This window comes from Balaenoptera ricei, chromosome 9 (genome assembly GCF_028023285.1).
Source record: "Balaenoptera ricei isolate mBalRic1 chromosome 9, mBalRic1.hap2, whole genome shotgun sequence".
Lineage (NCBI taxonomy): Eukaryota > Metazoa > Chordata > Mammalia > Artiodactyla > Balaenopteridae > Balaenoptera > Balaenoptera ricei.
Window position 1 is genome coordinate 104916999 of NC_082647.1, and position 21243 is coordinate 104938241.

The 21243-nt window shown below is 51.4% G+C and overlaps 1 protein-coding gene across 3 annotated transcripts in view; it reads right to left on the reverse strand.

Annotated features, from left to right (window-relative positions):
- The window catches only part of GCK (glucokinase), a 56067-nt gene that overhangs the window by 4253 nt on the left and 30571 nt on the right, over positions 1-21243 (reverse strand). For 2 of the 3 annotated variants that reach the window (XM_059934231.1, XM_059934232.1), the window contains 5 exons: positions 6427-6589; positions 5695-5849; positions 4529-4648; positions 2814-2909; positions 2511-2610 (listed from right to left, as the gene is read on the reverse strand). In XM_059934231.1, coding sequence (XP_059790214.1) covers positions 2511-2610; positions 2814-2909; positions 4529-4648; positions 5695-5849; positions 6427-6589 — 634 coding nt within the window. Of the gene's footprint in view, positions 1-2190; positions 2364-2510; positions 2611-2813; positions 2910-4528; positions 4649-5694; positions 5850-6426; positions 6590-21243 lie in introns of those variants that run through there. The other variant, XM_059934233.1, reaches the window with a different exon arrangement.

The following is a 21243-nucleotide window of genomic DNA, read 5'->3' on the forward strand; positions in this document are numbered from 1 at the left end:
GTTCATAAACTGAGAGTTTCAAAATGGTGACAGCAGAGCTTCAATCTGAACGTGACTGCACACCCCTCAAGCCATCAGGGACAGCAACTCAGTCATGCCAACCTCACACCAGCAGTGGAGCTGCCTGGAATTCGGGCCCAGTGATGCCGGGCCTTCCAAGTTTTTGTGGGGAAAAAACAAAGAAATCCAGACTTTGATGTGGTTTCTCCCAATGTTTAGCTCTTGGTAATTATCATAAACATGTTTCTAAGCACATCAGGGCAGATGCGACCACGTGCCACTCTGCCATCTCTGCTCCAGATGGGGCAAGCCCAAGGCAAGCGGCTGTAGAGCCCAGGTGGTGGTGTCTTGGGGAACCGGAGAGAGCCAGGGGAGCACTGCCAGGGCCCCTGGAGCTCCTGTTTAGGTGTGGACTTAAAGAACTTTCCTAACTAACTCTTAGAGGAAAACATAGGCAGAACACTCTATGACATAAATCACAGCAAGATCCTTTTGACCCACCTCCTAGAGAAATGGAAATAAAAACAAAAATAAACAAATGAGACCTAATGAAACTTAAAAGCTTTTGCACAGCAAAGGAAACCATAAACAAGACCAAAAGACAACCCTCAGAATGGGAGAAAATATTTGCAAATGAAGCAACTGACAAAGGATTAATCTCTAAAATTTACAAGCAGCTCACGCAGCTCAATATCAAAAAAACAAACAACCCAATCCAAAAATGGGCAGAAGACCTAAATAGACATTTCTCCAAAGAAGATATACAGATTGCCAACAAACACATGAAAGAATGCTCAACATCATTAATCATTAGAGAAATGCAAATCAAAACTACAATGAGGTATCATCTCACACCGGTCAGAATGGCCATCATCAAAAAAATCTACAAACAATAAATGCTGGAGAGGGTGTGGAGAAAAGGGAACACTCTTGCACTGTTGGTGGGAATGTAAATGGATACAGCCACTATGGAGAACAGTACGGAGGTTCCTTAAAAAACTAAAAATAGAACTACCATACGACCCAGCAATCCCACTACTGGGCATATACCCTGAGAAAACCATAATTCAAAAAGAGTCATGTACCAAAATGTTCATTGCAGCTCTATTTACAATAGCCAGGACATGGAAGCAACCTAAGTGTCCATAAACAGATGAATGGATAAAGAAGATGTGGCACATATATACAATGGAATATTACTCAGCCATAAAAAGAAAGGAAATTGAGTTATTTGTAGTGAGGTGGATGGACCTAGAGTCTGTCATACAGAGTGAAGTAAGTCAGAAAGAGAAAAACAAATATAGTATGCTAACACATATATATGGAATCTAAGAAAAAAAAAAAAAAAGGTGATGAAGAACCTAGGGGCAAGACAGGAATAAAGGCGCAGACTTACTAGAGAATGGACTTGAGGATATGGGGAGGGGGAAGGGTAAGCTGTGACAAAGTGAGAGAGTGTCATGGACATATATACACTACCAAATGTAAAATAGATAGCTAGTGGGAAGCAGCCGCATAGCACAGGGAGATCAGCTCGGTGCTTTGTGACCACCTAGAGGGGTGGGATAGGGAGGGTGGGAGGGAGGGAGACGCAAGAGGGAAGAGATATGGGAACATATGTATATGTATAACTGATTCACTTTGTTATAAAGCAGAAACTAACACACCATTGTAAAGCAATTATACTCCAATAAAGATGTTAAAAAAAAAAAAAAAAAAAGAACTTTCCATCCGAAAGGTGAGAATGGAAGGAGGAGATGTGAGAAACTAGAGGAGAGGCAGAGAGCAGGCCCGCCCCTTAGAACATGTTCATGCAAGTGGAGAGGGGTCCTAAGAACACAGAAACCCTCAGGGCTGGCCCTGAAGAGGCCGTGGAAGCAAACAAATTTAATGCTGACTTTCTGGGAACCAGGGCCCAGAGAGTCCAGGGAAATACCCGCTCGCCTGTATGTCCAGTAAACACTCCTCAGTAAACACTCATTGTAAAGCCTTGGGAACTTCTGGGAAAGGCCCTCGGTTGGTGGGAAAGGGCCACTGGGGCCAGTGCTGCCTCCTTTCCTGGTACCTGCCTCCACTTCGGGCAGGGCAGACGGCTGCCCTGGGGTGTGGTAAGACTGTCCAGGGAGGGATGACACCACTCTGGTTTATCCTCTTCCACTTGGACAAATCTGTCCAGGTCGGTCAACTTACCAGATAAGGTGATTTAATTAAATCCTGATGGGCCAGGTGGACGTGCAGCTGGTACACCATCTGAGGCAGTGACTTGTGAGTGTTGAAATGCTTCCTACCAATAAACAGCACCTGTTTATTGGTACACCCAATACCAATATACATTGGTATACTGTCTTTCGGGACACCCCTGCTGCTCCCTAAGACCACCCTGGGCTCCAGCACCTCTGGGGTCCATGACTGGCACAGAGGCCATGTGCAGCCTGCTGAAGACGGGAAGCCTTGGCCCCATCTTTGGTGGTGGCCCAGTCCCCTGGGTCAGGCAGGGAGCGCATCCTTACCCACAATCATGCCAACCTCACACCGGCGGTCTTCGTAGTAGCAGGAGATCATCGTGGCCACAGTGTCGTTCACCATCGCCACCACGTCCATCTCAAAGTCCTGCCAAGAGGCACAGAGGCAGTGGTGATGGGGCTGGGCGGGGTGGGGGGGGGGATCTCAGCCTGCTCCAGGCCAGTCCAGCCAGGCGCAGAAGGCAGAGACCCCTTCCTGGGGGGACGCCCAGAAGGCCCTCCCTGGCTTCCCGGCAAGAGGTGGTGAGGGGGAGGGGGCCCAGGGCAGGGGCAGGTGCAGGTGCTACTCACCCCTCTCCGTTTGATGGCATCTCGCAGGAGCCCCACGATGTTGTTCCCTTCCGCTCCTGAGGCCTTGAAGCCCTTGGTCCAGTTGAGAAGGATGCCCTGGGGGGAGAGGGGGGCCTCGGTGGCTGCTGGATGCTGGGGGCAGGCGTGAAGGGACGGGAGCTAACTCGGACCACAGGGATGTGTACCCACTTTATAATTAACCTTTCTTTTAAATTAATTAATTTATTTTTATTTATTTATCCGGCTGCACCAGGTCTTGGTTGCAGCACGCGGAATCTTCGTTGCGGCATGCGAACTCTTAGTTGTGGCACGTGGGATCTAGTTCCCTGACCAGGGATTGAACCCGGGCCCCCTGCACTGGGAGTGCAGAGTCTTAGCCACTGGACCACCAGGGAAGTCCCTGTGCACCCACTTTAAAGCTGAGGAAACTGAGGCTCAAAGCAGCCATATAAGTTCAAGAAGTGTTGGAGATAATTTTCTACCAATATCTCATATTTCTGCAGGGCTGGGTCCCAGCCAATTTAAGAATGCTTGTGTAGTTAAGCCCAGAGTCGTCATCCCAGAGTGACGATGAGGTCCAGAGGGGTGCAGCCAGTATAAGAGTGGGGCTCCTCTCCTGTGCGCACCCTCTGCGTGCGAAGGTCCCACCTGGCCCTCAGTGCCCAGCGGGGACTGGGGCTTGGAAAAGCACTGTGAGATGCAGCTCCTGCTACTGCTTCTGCCAGGAGTACTGACCTGGCTTCCTCTCTGACCCAGAGGGCCTGTGTGTTATGTATAACTGTGCGTATGTTTGGATCATTTACACACACATGTACATATGTATGTATATTCAATGTGTGTAGGTGTGTATGTATCGTTGACCTGTGAATATATGTATGATTGACATGTGCATATATGCAAGCATGTATACTTGACATGTGTAAACATGCATGTGTAATTTACACATTTATATGTATGTATACTTGATATGTATGATTTACATGTATATATGTATGTATGATTGGCATGTGTAGATATATATGAATATATAACTGGCCTGTGTATATATATGTATGTATAATTTATGTACGCATAACAATATGCATGTACAATTTGTGTTTATATGAATGTATAATCGACATGCGTGCATGCATGTGTATAATTTAAATGTGCAGTGTGTACATTTATGTGTACATGTGTACAATTCACATGTATAATTTATGTGCATACATACGTATAATTTACACGTGTCTATGTGAGCATGTATAGCTGGTGTGTGTGTGTGTGTGTGTGTGTAACTGTGACAGGCTAACTTGCCAGCTGGAAGGCAGGGTAGACCCTCAGCCCCGGCACACTGCCACCTCTGCCACAGGCAGCGGTACAGCATAGAGATGACACACAGGTGTGTTGGAGCCTGTTTGCCTGAGTTTGAGCCGCAGCACTGCCACTTCCCACCATGGGCAAGCTGCTACACCTCAGTTTCCTAACCTGTAGTGGGGGTGATAGGCACGCCTCACAGGGTTGTGGGAGGCAAATAGTAAGAATCAGCTAATACGATCATTTCCCAGAGTCTCACGAGAGGTAAGAGATGGAGCCAGTTTGAATCCAAGGCTCTTTCCCAACAATGGGAGCTGCATTTGAAGGCAGCACAGGGCAGAGTTCATGGGTGCCTTTCTCTGGGGTGTCTGTCCATCCGTCCGTCCACCTCCCCCCACCCACTCTACACCTGGTCCCACCTTGTCGATGTCTTCGTGCCTCACAGGAAAGGAGAAGGTGAAGCCCAAGGGCAGCTTCTTGTGCTTCATCTGATGCTTGTCCAGGAAGTCGGAGATGCACTCAGAGATGTAGTCAAAGAGCTGGAAGATGCACACCGAGGTGGCCATCAGCTGCAGAGGCGAGCCTCCTGCCGAGGTGCTCCTCAGCCCTCGCTGAGCCATAGGGCCCCAGGGAAGCGTGGCCTCCGGGCCTACCCTCAGTCCCCACCTCCTCATCACCACTGCTTGTCGGGACTCAGGCCCTGAGCCCTGCCCCATGCCAGAGTCCCGCTGACAGCAGCCCTCGGGACAGGGCAACGCCAGGACGACGGGGTTGGTCCCTAGCCCAGCTGTGCTCTGTTAGCCTGGCCCTCCCAGCTGGACCCAGTGGACTCCAGTCTCAGGCTTTGGACAGAGGCGCATCCCTGGCGATAACTACGATTTCTGACTCCAGCATAGAGTATTCTTTGTTGCCTCCAAGTGTTCTGGCCGCCCCACCCTGGCCCTGCGAGGACCAGCTGCCGCCCCATTCACACAGGCCTATCCACAGACCTGGGCGTTACAGAGTGCCCTGCTGATTGACTAAGCTCCCTGATGGGCGCCAGCGTTGCTCCACGCCCAGACCCACGGCACGCGGGGGTGCGGCGAGGACCAGGCGGCCACTGGCCTCCTACCTTGAAACCCTGCCCCTCGCGGGGATTGGCTCTGGCTGCTCCCCACCTCCGCCCAGGGCTCATTCTACTTCTGTGGTCCTTCCCGAGTCCTCCCCGTGGTCAGATATTATCATTGCAGTCATGCCACTTGGCATCCATGCTGGTGGAGGGTGAGGGCGACACGTGGGGTGGAGATAGAACGACGGGCTGCGAGCCTGTTGGAGCAGCGTGTTCTCTTGGCTGCCCTGCCTTGTTCCAGATCCTTCTGGGAAACTGGGCAGGGGTGCGACCTTCCGGGGCCACACCCAGTGGCCGTCCACCTAAGCCTCTCAGCTCCCTCCTCCTCCTGCAGCAGGGTCCCCTGAGGCTGGGCCCACAGCTCCGCCCGCCCCTGGTGGACAGCTGGGCCCTCCCGCCAGGACTAGCCAAGCTCCGAGATCCTGGGTGGTCCTGACCGAGGCCCCTGGCCCCCCAGCCCTAGCCCGAGCTGCTCACCATCTCAGCAGTGCCCGTCATGGCGTCCTCGGGGATGGAGTACATCTGGTGCTTGGTTTTCACACTCCACTGTCCCTCCTCCCCTTCCCCCACCTTCACAAGCATCACCCTGAAGTTGGTGCCGCCCAGGTCCAGGGAGAGGAAGTCCCCGACTTCTGCAGCCACAGAGAGAAGCACATCAGTCTCATGGGCACCGCCTGGCAGGAGCCCCCAAGACTGGGAGAGGAGGAGGGGAAGGCATGGTGGGGGGACCAGAGAGCTGGACAAGGGGCCCCTGATGCCAGACATCTGGGGGACCCCAGGATAAACTGTGGCAAGGGTCAAAGGTGAAGTGGGGAAGCAGGAATCCCTTGCCTTGGGCCGAAGTCACCCCCAGCCCAGGGCCCACCTGAAGACCGAGGAAAATGGCCCAGACTCAGGATTGGGCTGGGAGTCCCCCAAATGACTGTGGGAAACCAGTGTCTCATTGTGAGATGAACAAAGCCAGTGTCCCGAGGCCAGAGTGAGCCTGATGGCCCCAGGGCTGGGCCAGCGGAGCAGAGGGTGAGAACTGGCTGGTGTCTGGGGCACAGCATGTTGGGGAGCTGACTCGGGGCTGCTGGGGACAGTCAGGGCGGTTAGGAAGGGGCTGGGGCACTTCTCCCTGCTGGGGCCAGGGGACAGCTGCCTCTGGATGAGGACCTGCTGGCTCCCATGTGAGCCCCATCCCCGCCCCGCCCCGGACCGCGGTACCTGAGCCTTCCGGGGTGGAGCGCACGTAGGTGGGCAGCATCTTCACACTGGCCTCCTCGTGGGTCTCCAGCCTCAGGCCTCGGTCCATCTCCTCCTGCATCCGCCTCATCACCTTCTTCAGGTCCTCCTCCTGCAGCTGGAACTCCGCCAGGATCTGTTCCACCTGCAAAGGGAGGGAGATGGGGAACAGTTGGGCGGAGGAGGGGCTGTGCAGTACGGGGAAGGGGGACCACAAAGTGGGTGTTTCCCCCACACACCGACGGTCTCCTTTTGCCCCCTGACCCTGGGTCCAGGATGACCCATCATTTCAAACTACCACAGTTACAACCAGTTGAAAAATTAAGACAGCACAGTTCCAACACCAGCTTCCAAACAAATGCAGCTTGGGGCGTGTTGGAGGGTGAGGGGCAGAGGGCAGACGTGGCACCTCCCTTGGTACCCCTGATCCAGGCCAGGGGAGGAGGGAGGCGCTAACCAGGAGAGTGAGTGAGACACAGGCTAGAAGAGCCCGTCTGGAGGGCGATGGGCAGCTGGCGTTACTGTCTAAAAGATCCGGTCATTCTACCTCTAGGAATCTATGCTAAGGGAGTTAGTGGGCCAGTGTGTACACATGTTCGTAAGTGATGGTCAAGACACGCTACTTAGAGGTGAAACCAGTTAGTTAGAGGTGTCTGGTGGACTAAAGCATGGCAGTCCATAGCCTGGAAGGCGCTGAGGCCCTCAGAGGGAGGAGAGGTCCCTATACATTGACGGGAGGGAGGCTGGCACACAAAGCTCAGGTTCAATACCGCCATTCCCGTGAGTATGGACGGCCTGGGTTGGGTTCTCCTCCCGCACCCTCTGGGGGAGTGGCCGCTTGCTCATCCCTTCATGGTGGCATGACATTGGGCTTAAACACCGTGCCCATGCCCACTAGTCCCCAGGAAGCAGGGACCCTGCTCTGACCTTGCGTGTGGACACTGGTGTGGCCGCCCTTTCCCCTTTGCACAATAGCACGTGTTCATGGAGAGAAGGCCACTTCGATTCCCTATATATTTGGACCAAAAAGGAAAGGGAGGATACTCGAATAAAAGCCGTGGGTCCACTCTTCGAAAAACTCATACTCTCTCGCTAGCAGTCTTCCATGTAAGCTCGGGGCAGGGTGGAGAAGCTCTGAATTCCAATCAGGAGACAACAGAGCTGCTTGCCCCTTCTTCCTCAGTTTTTTTTTTATTTTTTTTTTTATTTTTTTATTTTTCTTTTTCTTTTTTTTCTTTTTTTTTTTCTTTTTTCCTTTTTTTTTTCCTTTTTTTTTTCTTTTTTTTTTTCCTTTTTTTTTTTTTTTCTTTTCTTTTTTTTTTTTTCACACACACACCTTCCTCAGTTTTTAGAGCACACATTTTGGTGGGGGCCTGGGGAGCTATCACATCAAAGGAAGACAGCCCCTTCCCAGGCCCAGGGGACAGCCCATGACTGGGCTAAGCCAAGCCCAGCTATCTTATCCCCTTTTGCTGGTGATTTTGTTTAGAGATGGGCATGTGGCCCAGTTCTGGCCAGTGTCAGGTGAAGGGAAGCCTGATTTTAGCAGGAGGGGGGCCTTCTGGGAAGGTCAGTGCGCCTCTAACTTTGTGAACACAGCTGTATAAGGGTGTGCTGACCGGCACTGCAGCAGCTATCCTGAACCACGAGGAAACAAGGCTGAAGAGAAAAGGCTGTTAGCATATTATAGATGGCAGAGAAGAGAGACAGAGTGAGCCCAGCCCTGATGACATCACTGATGTGCTGAGCCAACCCTGGACCCACCCACCTCCAAGTACCGGTTGTGGGAATAGATACTAATCACTTAAGGCCACAGTCAGTCAGGCTTTTAGTTTCCTGCAGCCCAAAGCATTCCTAATGCATACAGATCCTTACTTAGGAGCAAATTCTCTTACCAAGACCTCACACTTAGAATTTAAATCCAGGGAAGGTCACAAAGGGATGGGGCTGACAAAGTCTACGACAAGACACACAGAATCAGACACCAGTGTTTGCTAAGCCATTCTGTAGCTCTGGGGTGAGCTACAGCCCCAGATGGGGTGAGGGTGCAGCCCAGCCCAAGGCTGTCCTGGCAGGACATACCCCCAGAGAGGCCCTCATGCTCTGTGAAACAATCCAGGCTGTCCTTAGAGGCCCATGCCTACAGCCTGGCCTCGTCTCTGTTTCTTTCACACGCTTTCAAGTAAAATGTGCCAGGGAGGAACAGTAACATTAACACTTGCTGAATCCTTCCAATATGGCAGGCTCTGAGCTGCGTGTGCTACACAAGCTGCCTTTCACCCTTGACACAGCGCGGGGGAGGGGCCAGCACCCGCTCATCTTCTAGGTGCAGCCACGTGCAGCCAGCGCACAGAGTGAGGCCAGCACCCAAAGCCATGCACTCAAGGGCCGCTGTCAGAAGTCCTCAGGAGGCTGCCCGGCGTCTCTCCCAAAACAGAACTGTAAGACATCACGGGCTCTTAACAAAAGCGATGCGGAGCCTGCAGAGGTCCAGCCCTCAGGCCCCGCAGGGCTCCATCCCCCCCCCCCCCCCCGCCTCCGTCATGGCAGCCCAACCAGTGGCCATGAGCCTGGACTCATGAGGGGCCGTGACCCAACGGCTTCACCCTCTGTGTCCAGGCCCATGTGGGCACAGTTTGGGAAGGGTGCTGGAAGGTTCCGTGGCTGCAGTCCAACACTCCAGGCGGCCACAGGCTGACACGGGCCTCCAGAAACCCTCCCCCGTGGCAGTGGGGAGCGTCCTCCATGGTGGGTGCGAGCCCCTTTCTCGGGTGCATTGGGGCCTGCAGACACCACAGTTAGCCTGCAACCCTGAGAGGAGGCACTCCGACCTCACCCCCCAGGCTGCGTGTCTAGGCGGACGCCAGTGGGGTTCAAGTCACGGGGCAGAGGTCTGCCTCACAGACCCCGTGGGAACATCCCCAGAAGCAGGCACCGTGCACCAGGCCCCGCTTGGGGCATCCCCAGTTCTCCCTTACGCTTAATCCCCCTGGAACCCAAGCATTTTATTATCTCCACTTCCTTTCCAAGGCCACAGATCTAGACAGCTCAGAGCTGGCTTTGAACCCAGGCGCTGGCTCTGAGCCCACCTCCCCTTCCTACCCCGCTGGGCTGCCCAGCCCTTCCCGGAGCCCAGGCTGGGTGTCCGTGCAAGCTGGCTTAAAGGTCTTGCCGAGCAGCCTAGGAACTGCGGGGTGCTGCTTGAGGAACCCCAAGAAGCCACCTGTCCCCCCAGGTCACAGAAGAACAAAGCACAGACAGAGTCTGTCCCCCCAGCCCTGCCCCCATAGCTGCACCCCTGCCTGCTCACCAGGAGGTCACAGGACACAGCATCAGGGCTCACGGCTGCACCCAAACATGGTGGGAGGGGGTCTCCTCCCGGAGCAACTCTCTTACTCTCCAGGCAGGGCCACTGCCACCCCCTGACAGTGCCACAGCCCCCCAGGACTCCGGCTTCTGGTGCCCCGGCCCGGGGCTTTGCAGAAGAGCCAGACTGTCCAGTGCCCTCTGGCTCTCCGGGGTCTCCCATCTTGGCTCTCCTGGGATCCTCCAGGAGGGTCTGAAGCTGGCGGGCTGGGGACCCACTTCCCCAGGAGTATGTGGCAACGGGCCCAGGGTCACCCACTGTGTGTACACAGCCATCCAATGGCCGCAGCTGGACCCACGCAGGGCTCATACTGCCCTCCAGGACACTGGGATGGGTTCTGGAGCTCACGGGGCACCCAGCGTTTGCCCAGGGGCCCCATGCCTTGGCCCTCTGGGGCCTTCCACTGCTGTGCAGGTGTGGGAGGCCCTCTCAAACCTTTCCCTGTCTCCTCATCTGTCAAATAGAAGCCCCACAGGATGTCCTGCCATCTTTCCTGAGCCCTTGGGGCAGGGTCCCAAAGCACTGACTGTGGCATAAATGGGGCAGGTGTCCCCAGCTGAGCCCCACCAGCCCCCGTCATCCCTGCCCGACCAGCTGGGCCCCTCGCACTTTGCTTCCAACCTGTACAGCCCATGGCCTTGTCCAGACCCGTGGCCTTAAGAACTGTCCTCATACTGATGGCTGAGTCCTAGGAGGGGAGGTTCTGCAGACTGAGAAGGGGTGGGTTGGGCTGGGGAAATCCGCCTGGTCTCTGCAGGCACGTTGGCGTGTCTGTTAGCCAAGGGGAGATGGACGCCAAGTAGCAGTTGAATAGTGAGGCCAGAGCGCAGGGGATAGCCTAGCACTGTCAGCTCCAGGAGCAAGTCCCCTAGAAGACGCTGTCCCTGGAGACCCCTCCTGGAGAGGCTGGACAGTGGGCATTGGGGGGGACCCGCTGCCTCATAGCCTCCGCACCTCTGTGCCTCCTTCCAAGGGGTCCAGAGTTGCCCCTAACCTCCACTCCACCAAACCACTTGCCCTACCCACACAGGAAGAACCTGCCCCAGCCGTGGCCCCGGGGACCACTCACCCTGGCTTTGGGGTGACCCTTACCAGATTCAAAGCTGTCTGGGCCCAGCTCCTTGTGGCCTCCATCACCATCTCTCTGAGGGGCCGAAAGGTAGGTTTGCGGGGAGGGGGAGACACTCCTGTCTGCGGAGGCGCAGGGCCGGGCTGCAGGCCGGGAGTCTGAGGCCCACCCGTGCAGGTGCGGGCCGCCTAGCCGGGGAGTTGCCCGCACAGGCCGCCCAGGGCCTCTGCCGAGAGCATTCAGCAGCTGGCTGTTGAAATACTCTGTCTACCGCCACCGGGTCAGGCAGGGCCAAAAGGGCAGAGGAGGCCTGCCTGGAGTGAGGGGTGACAAGAGCCACGGGGGGAGGGCTGTGGGGTGTGCCCCATGCCTTCAGCCCACCGGGGTGGGGATTCGTTGCCCAGAGTTTCTGCGGAGGGGGCAGAACCATTCTATACACGCTCCAGTCCTTGGATGTGCCAGGGTGGGCAGTCATCATGCTGCTCAGGTCAGGAAAGCACATTGACGAGCCGGGCAGACAGGGAGGGGCTGATGAGGGGCCGGCCCCACGCAGGATGGAGGGCTGGGCTTGGTCTCGGACCACGGGGATCCCTGGCTAATTTTCTCCTGGGGCCTGTCCTGTACTTGGGAGGGGAGAGACAGGCTGGTGGCTGGGAGGCCAGGCCCGAGGCCCTGAGCAAGGCAGACTCCTCGTGAAGCAGGGGTGCGGAGGGCAGGGACCTCCTGGGCTGCTCCTCTCCTGAGCCCTCAAAGGCCTGCCGTGTGGCCAATCAGGCTGCAGGATTGGTTGCGGGGGTGGGGGCGGGAGGGTGGTGGGGGTGGGTGGGCGGGGCAGGGTTGGGGGTTGCACAAAAGACCTCGGTTGGGTCATTGAGAGCCAGGCTCAGGCCCTGGGCAGAGGCGGGACTGGAGGGTGGGGGTGAGGGTTGGTGGTAGGTGGGGGATGGGGGTGGGGCCAGGAGGTGGTGAGGGGGAGGGGAGGGGGAGGGGTGGGGGAGGGGAGGGGAAGTGAGGGGGAGCAGATGGAGGTGGGGCACCACCTTGATGACTGGCCCCACCCCCACCCAGGGCCATCTGCCCCCACCAAGTAGAAAATGCTTGTCTTCATCAGGGGTCTTCAACTGTAAATCGTCAAAACCTGCCTCAAAAGGCAGGGAAGGTTATCCTTGGGTTTTGGGTCTGCAAAATCCAGGCCAGAGCTCGCTTTGAGAACCATTCCCCTTCCCCACTCCCAGTTCCCTGCCTGGGAGTGAACTTGTCCTGCCTGGACCTGCCAGAAGCTGCCAAGCCCTGCTAAAATTAGCAAGAGCTCAGGAGTGGGTGGGGTTGGGGAGTGGTAGCTTGACGGAATGCCAGGCTCTCCCGCCAATGGCCAGTGTGGCCATCCCTGAGGAAGACCTTGACATGATTGATCCCCTTCCCAAAATAGAACCAAAAGGGCTTCACCAAACCCACATGTGACAGGTCACTGTCCCACCAGCCCCTGGCTCTGAGCCTCTGTTTGCACAGGGTGGGCAGGGCTCACCCCTGGGTTTGGAGTTGGGGGCCTTCTGGACCAGCCAGGCCAAGAAGCAGCTGCTCTTCTCTTGGTCCAGGCACATAGCACCTGAGAAGACGATCAGAATCCTCCAGCTCTGTCCTCTGGGAAGTGGGAGAGGACAGGGCTGGGCACAGATCAGTGGGCCCCTTTCTTGTTTGCTGGACTTCCAGTGTCCTCTCTGGCTTGCACTTCGACCAGCAAGCACCCCTCCCCAGAGCCCTTTCCTGGGGCCGCCTCCTTGCATTCCCCAGCACCTGTGAGGGCAGGAAGGAAGGCGTCCAACAGCCCCACTTCCCCATACTAGTTAATCCTCCGGAGCCAGACTCTCATGCATCATGCTAGCTCTCCTGTGCTCCCACCACAAGAGGTGTGCCCTGTCTCACCGTTTCCTCTTTAGGTGAGGGAGTGACACCAGAGGGTCAACACTGGGCTGGAGTCAAGGATCCCTGTAGCAAGGGATAGACCTGTCCAGAGAAGAGGGGCCAGGAGAGGGAGGGTCTCAGAGACAATGGCTCCAGAGGGATGCCCAGAACATAATTAGAGTCTTCAATATCTCAAGGGTTGTCCTGAGGAGGTTGGATGAACGTGGTTTCTGCTTAGACTTTCCCCCCCAAAAACCCAGAACTGCACAAGAATGGGCTAGGATGTCTCAGCAGATAGTGAGCTCCCAACTTAACAGGGAGAGAGAGATGTGGGGCATCTGAGAGCAAGACCAGAGGGAACTTTCTCCATGTCCCAGTTGGTACCCTCATCTTGGTTGCTCAAGGAGCTGATTGACAGGCATGATTTAATTTTCTTTGTCATTTATCTCTAGGAAATAATCTGACAAATTCAGAGATGGATATTCCAGGTTACTCTTTCTAGGATCCAAAAATGGGACATAATCCTCACACCCAACCTTAGGAAATTGTCTAAATAAATTATGCTACATTTATATGCAGTCATTTAAAATGGTAAGATTGATCTGCCTCTAATGGCATGGAAAGATGTTCACGACATCCTGTCTAAAGAGAATGTGGTGGCTACCCTCCAAGAGGGCCTCCAATGAGCCCCATGTCTTGCATTCAAGCCCCCGTGTAGGCTCCACCCATGCTGAACAGGTCTAGCCTATGTAACTAATAAGCTAGTGCAGAAATGACGGAGTGTGACTTGTGAGGCTAGGCCATCAAAGACACTGAGGCTTCCGCTTTTCCCTCTATTGGATTCTTTACTCTGGGGGAAGCCAGCACCAGATCATGAGGACATTCAGGTTCTATTGGGAGGGCCACTGAGAAAAACTGAGACCTCCTGACAATGGGCATCTCCAACTTGCCAGGCAGGTGAGCGAGCCACCTTGGGAGCAGATCCAACAGCCACCGTCGAGCCTTCAGATGATGCCACCCCAGGCAACATTTTGACTAAAACCTCAGGAGAGACACCGAGCCAGAACACCCTAGCTGAGCCACTCCTGGATTCCTGACCCACAGAAACAGTGTGAGATAATAAAGGTAGGTTTTTTCAAGCCACTAAATTTCGAGGTAGTTTTTTACATAGCAATAGAAGACTAATAGAGAGGAAAAACAGTTATAAAATATAGCATGATCCCTTTTTGTCATGTATATGTATATTATATGTAATATACACATGGGAGGAAATATAGAAAAATGGTAATAGTAGTTATCTTGATGATGGAAATATGAGTGACTTAATTTTCCTCTTTGCTTATCTGTATGTCCTAAGTTTTTCTGCAATGAATGTGCATTAATGGAGTACTATTTTAAAATCAAGCTAAAAAATAAAAAGGTTGGGCCTTACCTGCTATTTTGCACAGAGGCTCTGATGCCCAGACTCTGAAGGATGCAGGCTCAGAGTTAAATGTGTCAAATTGCCGGCCCCCATATTCCAGTGGGAAAGAAAGTGGGGCTGGGAGCTGGAGAGCCCAGCATGCCAGCCCCTCCCCAATGGCCTGACGGCCCTCAGCACCAGCTGGGCAACAGTGTGGGCACTCCCTGACCTGATGCCATGGGGCCTGGAGGTCAGCATGGTGTTGCATGTGTTTGCCTACAGCAGGGTTGACTGGAGACTGGCTGTGCCCTTGTGTAAGGGCAGGCCAGGGGCCCGGTGGTGAGAGGGTGTCAGGCAATGTGGCCATGTCAGGGATAGAGGCAAGGGGGAGAGGAGCCAAGAGACAGCAGAGTGGGCTGGGGTCATGATGACCACAGCTAGTGGGTACCCAGTGGCTTCCACATGCTGGCTGCTGTGCTAGATGCCTATGTGGATCACAACTGGCCTGCAAGCCCAGGGCAGCCATTTTAAATGTGGGGAAACTGAGGCCCATGCGAGTTAAGGGAGTTCCAAGATACCACAGCCATCAGTGACTTAGCCAGGATTTGCCCACAGCTCAGCCTGACTCCAGGTGTACTGGAAGATGTCTTCCTGACTAGAGGGGGAGGGCTCCTTCAGGGCCAAGCACATGCTGAGGGTCAGGAAATAGCCTCTGGAGCTGCTTCCATGCTGGAGATGTTCAGAGACCTCAGCTTCAGCTGGTGGGGCTGGGAACAGCAGCAGCCGCCAAGGTCTGCATTGCATGGTGCTTGCCTCTGACAGTAGGTGGGCCTGGAGGCCTGGGGCCAGGTTTCAGGGGGACACCTAAAGGCTGTGGCCATGGGAGGGGCAGGGGAAGAGGGTGGGTGAGGAACAGGGAGTGTCCTGCACATTGGTTGGGGAGGGGGAGGCAGGCTGTGGGATCATCCAGGACCCAGGCAAGGAAGGCAGGATAACGCTGGGGTGACACAGGAGCATGAGGTCACCAGCCTGAGTCTGAAAACTGCAGTTCACTGGCCGTAGGACTTGGGCAAGTCCCTTAATTTCTGGGCCTCAGCTTCCTCATCAGTAAAGTGGAGGTAACGACTTACCTACCTCACAGGGCTATTGAGGAGATTCAGTGGGATAATGTAGATAAGACTCTTGGCAATACAAGTTGTTCAATAATTTGTAGCTATTTTTACTACCAAAGGATGCTTTAGCCCCTGGGTCAGAGTTTAGAATACAGGCCGTCCAAAGCTCTAGATCTATAGCAGGTCCTAATCCAAACTCCCACCCCCATGCCTGCTGATTATTCTGGTGTTCTAAGGAGACAGACAGGTGCCACAGCCTCTTGGATGCCACTCCCACAGTAAATCAATGAAGCTTATTGTCTGAAAAGAAGATGCCATCACAGAAAATGGTGGAGTAGGAAGCCCCAGAGATGAGTCCCTCCACCAAAACAAACACTACACTAGAAAAAAATGATCAAAATAAACCTGATTGGACACTTATAGCAACCAGGGGAGTGCCTGATGAAAGGAGAGTTTGCTGATGGCTTGTAAGTGAGCAGTGGACACAAACCAGCTACCACTCCCATTCCCCACCACGGCCATGGGAACGGCACCCATGTTCCTTGGGCAGTCAGGACCTTGGGCTGTGTATTTTGGTTGATCTGGTGGTTCCCTGAGGGCTCAGTACAGAGCTTGCCTTTGTTTCATCCTCCTCAGGCTGCAGCAGCCTCCCTGGTGGCATTTAGCAGAAGAGTTAAAGAGACATACATAACAGTTTGAATTTTTTTGTTTTGTTTTGTTTTTTGGATCCAGACATTTAAGGATTTCTCTGTCAGGTCACAGGCTGACTGCAGAGAAATCAGAACAGAAACCTCAGTGAACATATACAACAAGAAATACAGATTGTGCAAAAAAAAAAAAAAATAGCTTGGATAAGTCACTATACAGATGAACAACTGCAGTCCTCAACAAGCAACAAAACCAATCTTTACAGAAAGGGAGAATCTGACTTCCAGAGTTACCACAATATAGTACTCAACAAAAAATTAGAAAGCATCCAAAGAAACAGGAAAATATGGCTCATTCACAGGAAAGAAAAAATCAATAGAAACTATCCCTGAGAAAACCTGAACATTGGAATTACTAGTCAAACACATTAAATCAACATTGGAATTACCAGTCAAAAAAGTTAAGTTAAACATGCTCAATGAGCTAAAGGAAACCATGGATAAAGAACTAAAGGAAATTAGAGGAACAATGTATGAAAAAACAGGGAATGACAATTCCCTAGAACTTAAATTATAGAAAGGAACCAAATAGAAACTCTGGAGCTGAAAAGTACAATAGCTAAAATGAAAAAAAAAAAGAAAATGCTAGAGGGCTTCAACAGTAGTTTTGAGCAGGCAGGACAAAGAGTCAGTGAACAAGAAGATAAGGCAGTTGAACTTATCCAATCTGCCTAGCAGAAAGAAAAAAAGAATGAAGTAAAATAAGCAGAACCTGAGAGACCTGTGGGACACCATAAAGCATTCCAACATAAGTATTGTAGGAGTTCCAAGAGGAGAAAAGAGATGGAAGGAGGCAGAAAAAGTATTTGAAGAAATAATGGCTTAACAATTTCCAAAAGTATTTAAAGTATATTCCCCAAAGAGTTAAAAATAGGGACTAAAAAATATATTTGTATGCTAATCTTCATAGTAGCATTATTCACAATAGCCAAAAGGTAGGAACAATCTAACTTTCCATTAACAGATGAATGGATAAAAGAAAAGTATTATTAAATATAATGGGATATTATTCAGCCATAAAAAGGAATGAAGTTCTGACACACTACAACATGGATGGATGTTGAAAACATTACGCTAAGTGAAATAAGCCAGACACAAAATGACAAATATTGTATGATTCTGTTTACATAAAATATCAAAATAGGAAAATTCATAGAGACAGAAGGTAGAATAGTAGCTACCTAGGGAATGGTGGGGAGGAATGGGGAGTTACTGAGTTTTCTGACTGGGGTGATGAAAAGGTTTTGGAAAAAGTGATGATAGTTGCACAATACTGTGAATGTAATTAATGCCACTGAATTGTACACTTCAAAAGTGGTTAAAATGGCTAATTTAATGTTTTACATGTTTTGCCACAATAATAAAAGAAAGAATACTAACAAGCTGTTTATTTTTATGGTAAAAGCAAGTTTTTTACTGCCCCAAATGGAATCACCACTCAATCACCCTTGCACATTCATTCATTCTTTCAACAATGTTTACCAGCAGGTGCCTTGCACACTATATGGATGTGATATGGCTTATGAATAGGGTGAGGGAAGTGTACCTCTGGATTCCCCCCAAACTGGACATAAGCCTGAAGAAGGTTTTGAGAAGTCCCATTCAGTCATTTCTGTAAACAAAAGGACTCAGCCCTGTGACAAAGATTAATTCTCACTGTGATCTGTTGTTTTGGATGCCACTAAGAGGGGAATAGGGACTAAGAAGAAAGACAATATAAAAACCATGTCGAGGAGAGAGATTTCGGTTGTAGTTACTGCCACCATTTGTCTATGAGCAAATAGATGCGATGCCCTAAGTTTTTGAGGAATTGTATTGCTAAACCCCCCATGAACTTGGCCTGAAAAAGCTTTTGATGCTCAAGCCACAAGATAATCCTTGGGCCCCCAAACTTTATCAGAAAGAAGTAGGCTGTGAAAGGGTATTACGTCATAGAGGATAGTGGTCAAAGAAGAATCTCCCAAAGGGTGGGCCCTGGGGCTGCAGAGTCTCCCCCAGAGGGCAGAACTGGAGTCCTATGGAAGAACATGTCCCCACCAGGGCAAGGTCTTCCCCGACCCTGCCTGGTGAGGTTTCATCATCACTATGGATGTGACTTCTCTGTTTTCCGTTCTTCCCCTTTCCCAATAGGAATGTTGACTGTGGACACTCTGCCCGCTCCCCTGGTCCTGGAGGGAGGAAGGATGGACGGTGACTCATCTTTCCTTCCCAGACGATGGGACTGCGCTCAGCGTTACTTGCCTGCATCTCCCCCTGGATACAAGGACTGTGTGGGATCTTGGCTCATCACCTTTGGGGAGGAATGAATGTGGATTCTAAGTGTAAGAAGAAGGGTACCCATGGACTGTGGTAGAGATTACCAGCTGTGGGCCAAAATCCATGTCCTCTTTGTCCACTGTGATAAAAACGCCACGTGCATGGCTGGCCAGCCAATCCGTATTCTCAGCCTCTCTTGCTCTGAGATGTACCACCTTGTGCGAGCCTACCATTTCCTGGTCCAGGCTTTCAAACAGAGAGTGGCTTTTCTAGATTCTTTCTTACCTTTCTGCGGGCTTCATCACGCTGATGATGAGGAAGCTTTAGGAGGCAGTGGAGACAAGAAATGTAAGATGCCTGGATTCCTAGATTAGCATGTAGAGGACAACCTCTCAGCCAGCTCACACTTGCATTGACTATCATATGAGCCAGAAATACAATTCTGCTCTGTAGACCCATTTCCTGTTTTGGTGTTGGTTACAGCAATTAAGCTTGCCCTAATTCATACTCAGAATGATAGCACCAATGAGCAAAAATAGAGCTTGGGAGGGGACTGAATCACTCATTTATTTAACATTATTAAGCACCTAACTTGTGCTTAGTCTGAGGTTATGAAAATGACTAGTTTTTAGTTCTCAAGGAGCTTACAATCTAGCAGAAGGAACAAGCAAATAACAAATACAAACTGATACTGGCAGAGCTACAGAGTCTTGGGGGAACATGGAAGAGGCTGATGGGGTTTTCTGGAGAATAGGATTTCTCAGTACTGCTTCCTGCTGCCCTTAATGCATGAGTGGGAAGCGGCCAGCAGAGAAGAACATTCCAGATAGAGGGGCCAACAGGACAAAGTCAGAGGCATTTGGAGAAACACAGATACTTATAGTGGCTTGAACCAACACCCACAGAGGGCACACCCAGGAAATTAGATTGTTGCAAATGGCATTTGGGCTAAAGAGGTAATCTGAGTTGGGTTACAGATCCCTTTGAAATGCATAACCATGAGTGTACTGAAAATAAAAATTATGGGTAGGGACTTCCCTGGTGGCGCAGTGGTTGAGAATCTGCCTGCCAATGCAGGGGACACAGGTTTGAGCCCTGTTCTGGGAAGATCCCACATGCCACGGAGCAACTAAGCCCGTGTGCCACACCTACTAAGCCTGTACTCTAGAGCCCGCAAGCCACAACTACTGAGCCTGCATGCCACAACTACTGATGCCCGCGCGCCTAGAGCCTGTGCTCCGTAACAAGAGAAGCCACCACAATGAGAAGCCCACGCACCGCAACAAAGAGTAGCCCGCACTCGCCGCAACTACAGAAAGCCCACATGCAGTAACTAAGACCCAACAATGAAGACCCAGTGCAGCCAAAAAAAAAAAAGTATGGGTAGTAGCCAAAGCAATACTCAAAGGAACATTCATGCCCTTAAATGCACTCACAAAAAAATAAATGGAAAATCAATGAGCAAAGCATTCCTCTCAAGGTCTTAAAATCCCCAACACAGAGAAGATAAAGTAAACCTAAGAATAAAGGAATCAGTAATGATAAAAGCAGAAACAAATTGTACAGAAAGCATGCAAACAAAAACAATAGTAAACTTGATTAAGAAATCCCAAACCCAGATCTTTAAAAAGACCAATAAAATAGCAAACACTTGGTCATCTAATCAAGGATAAAAGAAGACACCAATAAATAACTTCAGGGATAAGAAAGAGACATAACCACAGATAAAGAGGAGCTTGAAATGTCTTATGAAAGTTATGTGTAAGACTTGCTTCAATAAATTTTTAAAATCTAGAGAAAAGGGATGATTTTCCAAATAATACGGATTATCAAAATTGACTCAGGAAGATAAGAAAAACCTGACCAGATGGAGAAAAATAGGAGAAATGTTAATAGATGTCAAAAAACTTCCCTTAACAAGAATACCAGGTCTTAGGGCTGCCCTGGTGGTGCAGTGGTTGAGAATCTGCCTGACAATGCAGGGGACACGGGTTCGAGCCCTGGTCTGGGAAGATCCCACATGCCGTGGAGCAACCAGGCCCGTGAGCCACAACTACTGAGCCTGCGCATCTGGAGCCTGTGCTCCGCAACAAGAGAGGCCGTGATAGTGAGAGGCCCGCGCACCGTGATGAAGAGTGGCCCCCGCTTGCCACAACTAGAGAAAGCCCTCGCACAGCAACAAAGACCCAACACAGCCAAAAATAAATAAATAAATAAAGTGCTTGTTATAAAAAAAAAAAAAAAAGAATACCAGGTCTTGCTAGGTTTTTTTTTTTTGTTTGTTTGTGGTTGCTGCTGTTGTTTTCATACGGCTATGGAAATGTCCAGTGCAAGGCCTGGCCCATAACAAGTCTTAACAAATGCTTATTTAATGAGATGATAAGAAGATAAGACTTATTTGACAGGCAGGGACAGTACGTGAGGAGCCCAAAAGTTGGGGATGTGTGTTCAACTGAGTCCTGCAGACAGTGGAAGGCCAGATGGTTTATGACAGCAGGGGGACAGGGGGAAGGGAGATGAGGTGGCAGAGGTGGGATGGATGGGGCTGGGAAAATAACAACAAACAACAACAACAATAATGGCTGTTTATGTGCTGTGCCAGGTACAGTCATCAAGACACAGAAAGGTAAGTTACCTACCCTTATCACCCTGCAAATATGAGGTTCAAACTCAGGCATTCTGTCTCCAGTGACTCTTAGTCACTGAGCTATCCAGCCCCAGACGAGCTTGGGGTGTCCTCACAGGAAGTCTGCAGTGATGGGTGAGGGCTGTTGCCCGGGGGTTCAGCAGTGGGAACAGAAGGCTGTGAACCCTGTTCATAGAAACATGTTACCACGTTCCTAATAGGATCCCTGTAGCTTTACTCTCACCGCTTGGCAAAACCATGTCTGATAAAATGCCTTGTGTCCAGAACATATAAAGAACTCTTACAACTCAATAAGAAGACAATAACCCAATTTTTTTTTTTAACATTTTTTGATGTG